Source organism: Manis pentadactyla, chromosome 3 (genome assembly GCF_030020395.1).
Source record: "Manis pentadactyla isolate mManPen7 chromosome 3, mManPen7.hap1, whole genome shotgun sequence".
Lineage (NCBI taxonomy): Eukaryota > Metazoa > Chordata > Mammalia > Pholidota > Manidae > Manis > Manis pentadactyla.
This window is the reverse complement of record NC_080021.1, coordinates 114,951,560-114,959,455: the sequence shown is the minus strand read 5'-3', so window position 1 is coordinate 114,959,455 and position 7,896 is coordinate 114,951,560. Positions and strand designations below refer to the sequence as shown.

At 34.2% G+C, this 7,896-nt stretch overlaps 1 protein-coding gene across 8 annotated transcripts in view; it reads right to left on the bottom strand.

Moving 5' to 3' along the window:
• Positions 1–367: 367 nt before the first annotated feature.
• The window catches only part of WAC (WW domain containing adaptor with coiled-coil), a 96,465-nt gene continuing 88,936 nt past the window's right edge, over positions 368–7,896 (bottom strand). For 6 of the 8 annotated variants that reach the window (XM_036912268.2, XM_036912266.2, XM_036912273.2 and 3 more), the window contains 3 exons: positions 6,154–6,340; positions 5,032–5,159; positions 368–3,538 (listed from right to left, as the gene is read on the bottom strand). In XM_036912268.2, coding sequence (XP_036768163.1) covers positions 3,469–3,538; positions 5,032–5,159; positions 6,154–6,340 — 385 coding nt within the window. In that variant the 3' untranslated portion in view covers positions 368–3,468. Of the gene's footprint in view, positions 3,539–5,031; positions 5,160–6,153; positions 6,341–7,896 lie in introns of those variants that run through there. The other 2 variants (XM_036912267.2, XR_008996396.1) reach the window with 2 other exon arrangements.

The following is a 7,896-nucleotide window of genomic DNA, read 5'->3' as shown; positions in this document are numbered from 1 at the left end:
TTTTTTACAGAATTTGCCATGTTAAGGGAAGCATCTAAACTAACTGCTGGGTGCTTAAGAAGAGCTCAGGACTGGGGATGATTTGGGTGAAATTGACCTAAGAGTGGGATTCTCAAAGCCAAGGGCCCAGGTCAGATCACCTAGGCAGGTTGTACTTCAGGGCACATCCAAAGCTCAGAAATCAGGAAAAGGTAGCAAATTGTAACACGACTTAAAGAATTAATCTCAATTAATATATTGAGACTACTGAAACTGAAATGTGACACTGCTATCAAAATTTTAGCAGTAATCTGGTATTTTATTCTTACTCAAATGCAAATTATGCATTCTAAGGCTTTCAAAAGACTGTTCTGAAATAACTGCACAATATAGTCAAAACATATTTATTACTTTTTAGTGTCATTTTGTACACTCCAGTACAAATACAAGAATATAGCCATTATTTACAGGTATTGAAAAGAAATCTGTATATTCAAACCCCACATCTAAGTACAGTAACTTAAGTCCTGAACTACAGTAGTTCTGGCTTGATTTCTGCCCTGCCCCCTCCCCTTTGAAACAAATCCCTTGAAGCTAAGCTTGTGTTTAAATAGAACAAGATTGTTTTTGAAATGGGTAACACAATTCATCCTTTGCAAAGTTTTATAAGCACCTCTTTTCCAAGATTTTACAGGTGTCAAACACACATATAAAATTCAGAAGACAAAACCATTCATCTGGACCTAAAAGAAACAATGTTTTATAAAGGGCTGAAGCTTGGAGTTTCTGGTGCTGCTTAAAATATGGAATTATAGTCCAAGTTTAAAAATTAAGACTTAATCACACTAAGCAGAAAAAAAAGGGAAAAAAGGTTGGGAAGCTGGTTCTTCAGAGGAAAGACTTTCAAACAGACCCACCTTCACAAAATATTTTTTTTCAGTATCAGTTTTTAAGGTTTGAATCTAAGACTACTAATGTCCTTTTTAAAACAGAAAAAAATTTAAAAACCTGAGGTTTCCTAGGGGCTCTTCATATAATCTATTTTCAAATTATCTGAACCAAGGTCCCCATCAAAATTAGATAACATGTTCAAAGCCATGGCAACTGGCCAACTAGATAAAAGAGTATTTTCTTAGATACTATACCTGTTTTAATAAACATACCCAGGTTACCTCAAGAACGTTAGTAGCTGGATACCATGTATTAAAGTGCAATATTTAAGATAATTTACTACAGGATAGTACGTGAACCAAATATTGTAAAAATATTTCCACAAAAATTTTAATTTTATGTTTAAAAATTCGCATTTCAAATTAGGCATCTTCTTCTATATGTATGTGAGCAATTCATTCAGGGGTGTGAACATTTTTTAAAGCAAAGGAATAAGGTGACATAGATCAATGATCTATTAGCAAATCAATTGAAATTTACCTTAAATCACAAGTTGCCATCTGACCAGAAAACATCTGCCTCCTACATCACAAATTGCTCACTTATTTCCAGACAAGACACAGGACTGCATCAGGAAGGGCCCTAGCTTAACAGTTTTTCTGAGTTTTGTTTACATGCACTCATCAAGTCCAGCAAATGTTAACAATCTCACAGGTACGAACATTTCACTGATATTTTATGACATTTGTCTTAACATTTTAAAAGTATTCTCATGTTACAATTTTAAAAACTCAGCTTCTGGTATAAGATTTTAATTCCTCCTAATTACACTGGAACATTTTTATATTTTAGTAAATACCCATACTATTGCTTACAGTTTACTTTTCAAAATTTATTGAAAACCTGAACATTATCATCTTCTATACTTTAAATATGCTTAAAGCATAAGAGCAGTTTTAAAATTTTAGTATTCCAGAATGTAGTAACATTAATGTCTACCATCACAAAATAAGCCCTTGGTGCTGGCAGTTCTGAAAGCACATGAATAGATCTGCCTCAACAGGGAAAAAAGTCTCTTAAATTGGGTAAGTCAAAGATTTTTAAATTAAAATATTTTTCTGCATAAAGAAACCCTTGTGGATTTAATACTGGCAATGTCATGCTATGGTCATGTGACCAATATTTTAGCAAAGGAAAAAAAAAAAGCCAAGGTGATTTTATAGTAGCAATAAGTTTCTTTTTTTATTTTAATATACTTTAGGAAACAATATACAAAGCTGAGCTTTCCCACCATTTCCAGATAACAACAGGAAGCTCCAATTACACAAATTTAGCATTTTGTGATGGCTAAGAACAGCAGTCAGCACCAGACTTGAACAGTTAGCTACAACACAAACATCCTTCAAAATGAAATGTCATAACAGCAAGACAGGTAAACCAGGGTTTAACAAATGACAACCACTTGGGAAGTGACTTAATCATTCTTGTTGAATTTCATATTTCATTAAATATCTTTTACACAATTTCGTGTTACTTTGCTTTAAACAAACCTCTCTTAAGGAATTATTTCAATTAAGTATAAATATTCAACAAGAATAGTTCTTTATCATAAAGAATCCCCAGTAGTTCAAATTCTAATATGCACTGACCGAAGGAAAAGAAAAATAACAATTTTTGTTTGTTTTATAACATGTTTATTACAACAGATACAATTCACATCTGACTAGCTTTGTTTCCTCTTTCCCTCCCACAACCATGTTCATTGGGCCACTTTCTTATATTTGAGCAATCAATGTACTTTTAGCACACATGCCCAGCAGTACTTTTTTTAAGTCTATTCTTACAACAGGGTGCAAATGGATTTCAATAATTTATACAAACAAGTGGGTTATGCTCAATCACCGCAATTTTAAGCTACTGTACACAGGAATGAAAAGGTTATAGAAAAGTGCCATAGCAACAGTGCCTTAAGAAAGAGGAGCCTTAAAAAAAAATGGATAAAATCAGATCAAGGATTTCAGAGGGAAATGGAACACATGGGAATTGAAAAACATTTCTCTGCAAAACAAATGGAGAAGCACTGCTCTTGATCAGGTGCAAGTGTGGAAACAGTTGTTTCATGATACTTTGTACATTGCCCATATGGTTCAAAATCGTATCCTCAGACACAGATCGCCTGGCGCTTGCACTGAATTTTTGAAAATGCAAGATTTCTGAATGATAAATTAACCCCCCCGAATTTTTTTATAAAAGCTATTTGCAGACAGGTTTACATGTAAAAGGCTAGGTATTTAGCCACCTCAGCATTGATTAGTTTTGGATGTCTAAGCTCTGTTACACATGGCTTCCCATGGCTTCACTCTACAAAACATATTTACAATGTGAAGAATACATCTACAAGAAATCTACATTTCAAGGGTTTTACAAATCAATCTTGTATCTTTCCCCTGAATTGACTCACAAACCCCATCCCCTTGTCATTTCCTTTGCCCAGCTTAACGGTCCAAAGTCTACTTAAATGCAGCTCAAAAATGTTAAGATTGGGCTAAATAGATTTACAGTTCCTGTACTCAAAACCATGTGCAATTATTCACATCTTCACACCATGAAGGAATTCTGATTTTTTAGTTTTTCGAGTTCCTTGATTTGTTGTCTTAAAAATAGTATCCTGAAAAACAAAAGAAGGTATCAGAACCTGTGTTCACATTAATTTTTTTAAAAGGAAAATCCAAACTTTTAACTACAAAAATACCAAACAGTGAGAACTACTAATAAGACAAAATAATAACCAATTAGAATTAAGACAAAATAAACATTGGATATAAGGTATATATTAAAGTATTAGGATCACAAAAGTGAGAATGTTTCCTGGTTTTCTAACAATTTCTCAACAATTAATCTGAATATAAGAATGATTTTGTTGTTGTTGTTCTCTTTATCATCATAAACACAACACACTGAAAAAGTCTAGATACTAAGCATGAGATAGACCTGTATTGTCTGTTTTCTGGGTCACAATATATCAAGTATAGAATAAACAGGTATAAGGGGCTCATTGTTTTGAAGAAAAATTCTCAATGTAAAAATGTAAGTTCATAAGGATGAAGCCAAGTTAAAGTGAAATTGACATGTACATTTAACACAAAAAATAAAACACAAACTTCATAAATAGAGTTCCATGAACTCTTCTGACCTCTCTCTTCTGTGAAATATGCCACTTATTGCCTGTACCAGTGAATTAGGCATAATCATATACTGGCTCAGTGTTTGTGTACATTGTTCCAGTTAAGTTGCAAGGAAGAGTAGTATACTTTCCTAAAAGTCAAATCATCTATCAAGCAAAAATCAAGTTTTATGTACGTTACAATTACTTTCAGAGCAATCCTAGAGTAAACAAATTCCAGCTGATATTCAAGATGTACCTCCAAATATTTTTTTTAGTATTTGAAAGGTTAGATAAAAACTCACTTTCTAAGGTTACTATATGTAAATCCCAAACTCATATTTACTAAATATTTGTGGTTTCATGACAAGATTAATTCTATCTGTGACCTAGTAGCTTATCTACACAGGATGTGAAACCAGGTTTGTCCTCGACTTTGTAATAAGCATTTAAAAAAGTATCTATACTATTTACAAGGACGCAGATATCCTAACTTGAGTAGAATATCAGATTAAAAATATGAAACAAGAGTTTAGGTGAAAACAATTAAGAAAACAGGTATGTATCATTAAACTTGCTGGATGACTAAATTCTTACTGTAATTTCCAAGAGATCTAATGGTGATGGCAAGGACAATGTATATAGTGCCCTGAAATTAAGTAACCTCAATAGTACAGTGCTACCCTCAATTCAAGAGGACCTTTGTAATAAGCTGCTGTCAACATTTCACTTTTAAGTACTTATTACTATACCTCATAGAGTTGTAAGAAAAAAAGGCTAATGCAGCATTAACCATGGGTTAAGATACCATCTAGAGATGCCACTACCATTCACCAGGAGTATTACTAAATTATGAAAATGCAGTTATAGTGTTATGGGACATGACACAATATATCGAGAACTTTAAATTTCAGTAATGAAATTTATGTCCTCAGTCTCATTTAAGATAGATCTACAATAGTAAGGGACATAAAAATTTATTTCAGCAAAAAACTTACCTTTGCTCTCGCAAAGTTGCTTGAATTTCACATACTCGGACTAAAGATCTTAAATTTTTTAATTCAGTACAAATTTCTGACATGTGAACACTTCCCATGTTATGGGCTTCTTCTCTTAATCTTGATGCCTATAATTACAGAAGTGAAAATCATATAAAAGATGAGTTCCAGTCTCATACAAAAAATAAAACATTATTACATTTCTGAGTAGAACATATACCAAGATTACACAATCCTTTTCCTTAAAATAAACAAAATTCTGGTGAATCAAAGGGGGAAAACGATTCTTTAAAAAAAAAACATCTCTAGTGTTGGAAGATATTTTTCAGATTTCCCCTTCAGGTTTCTTCAGAAAACAGTACTTACAATCTCAGAATAATATAGCACTAGGGTAAAAGGACTCATGATTTGTGGCTAAAAAAAAGATGCTGGGTCAGCCAAAGCAAAGTTGAGGTGTAACACTTGATAAAAGGGCTTAACGGTATTCCTGCATCATGAGACATACAACTATCTCTGTGGACTTATAGAACATCAATGGTCAGTTATCTGATAAAGGGGAGAAGCCAATGGCACTAACTGCAATGTCCTAAGGTCTCTCATCTCAAAACAAAATGGTTTCCTAACTTCTAGCTGTCAGTCTAGTAGGAGAGTCATTAGATTAATAGTACTAACAGGTTTCAAAACTGTCAAGAGTGGCTGGCTGAGGGGGAAAAATACACTGGTTTTGAGTTGCAAAACACTGCATTAACTGAGTGACCTCAGTATCATCTATTTTAGTCCTAAGGGCTTCCTTTGTTAAGATGGAAAAACACATTATCTTCATTGTTTGCAAAGAAGTAGAGAAAAGAAACATAAGCACTTGCACAGAGCTAAATGCTGAATACCTGATAATGGCAGTACTACATTAAAGCACTGCATGTGAAACCACAAGAAGTTATGACATGAATACCCTGTAAGTACATATGAACTATTTTATAAAATGACTATAGTATTATTAGAAATTACTTGAAATATAGCTTGAGTGAATTCAATGGTCCAGATTAGATTTTCTAAAAGAAGAACCAAGTTACATATTTGTTAGCCATCCACAGGTAAACATGTGCAGTGAATCATGTAACGTACCTGCTTCTCTGCATGATCTGCAGGCCACCCTTGAACATGTTTTATGAGATTTTCATTGAAGTGTGCTGCTAGCGTAGGTGTTAATGAACATGTAGGTCGGGCAGATGAATTCTGTGGTACAACTGTTGCATTTGATGCATTACTACTAGAAGTATGATTTGGACCAGGTGATGGACTTCTCTGGCTGCTAGAAAACAAAATTGAATGTGGATTATGTTTAAAAGTTGTTTCTAGGGATCCAGGAGGAAATAGTCTGTCAGTATCTTCTACTGACTTAAAAGATAACCAAATTCCTAAGAAAAATCTGTTATTTTAACACCAAATTAATAGAAATTAAAATCCAAAGTAAATTTTACCAGGTATTCCTTAATTCACTTTTTAGGAACAAAAGAATCCTTTGACACTAATGTCAGAGTCACATTTAAAGTAACAGGGATCTACAAATGTGACAGCACAACCTGTTGACTTTGTACACCACAAACACTATTAACAACGCTTACTAAGAAATGGTCACATTTTTTTCCACATATTTGATTTTACAAAACAATTTAAATATTGATTTGTGCCTAGATACATTTTTTTTGGTATCATTAATATACAGTTACATGAACATAGTGGTTACTAGATTCCCCCCATTATCAAGTCTCTACCACATACCCTATTACAGTCACTGTCCATCAGTGTAATAAGATGCTATAAAATCATTACTTGTCTTCTCTGTGCTATACAGTCTTCCCTGTGCCCCCCACCCCTACATTATATCTGCTAATCATAATGTCCCCTTTTCCCCCTTGTCCCTCCCTTCCCACCCATCCTCCCCAGTCCCTTTCCCTTTGGTAACTGTTAGTCCATTCTTGGTTTCTGTGAGTCTGCAGCTGTTTTGTTCCTTCAGTTTTTCTTTGTTCTTACGCTCCACATATGAGTGAAATAATTTGGTACTTGTCTTTCTCAGCCTGGCTTATTTCACTGAGCATAACACTCTCCAGTTTCATCCATGTTGTTGCAAATGGTAGGATTTGTTTTCTTCTTATGGTTAAATAATATTCCATCGTGTGTATAAGTACCACTTCTTTATCCATTCATCTACGGATGGACACGTAGGTTGCTTCCATTTCTTGGCTTTGTAAACAGTGCTGCAATAAACACAGGGGTGCATATGTTTTTTTCAAAATGGGGTGCTGTATTCTTAGGGTAAATTCCTAGGAGTGGAATTCCTGGGTCAAATAGTATTTCTATTTTTAGTTTTTTGAAGAACCTCCGTACTGCTTTCCACAATGGTTGAACTAACTTCCATTCCCACCAGCAGTGTAGGAAGGAGGGTTCCCTTTCTCCACATCCTTGCCAACATTTGTTGTTGTTTGTCTTTTGGATGTTGACCATCTTAACTGGTGCAGGGCGGTATCTCAGTGTGGTTTTAATTTGCATTTCTCTGATGATTAGCGATGTGGAGCATCTTTTCATGTGCCTGTTGGCCATCTAAATTTCTTCTTTGGAGAAGTGTTTGTTGAGATCCTCTGCCCATTTTTTAATTGGGTTATTTGCTTTTTGTGTGTTGAGGTGCATGAGCTCTTTGTATATTTTGGATGTCAACCCTTTATTGGATCTGTCATTTATGAATATATTCTCCCATACTGTAGGATGCCTTTTTGTTCTAGTGATGGTGTCCTTTGCTGGACAGAAGCTTTTTAGTTTGATATAGTCCAACTTGTTCATTTTTGCTTTTGTTTCCCTTGCCCAGGGAGA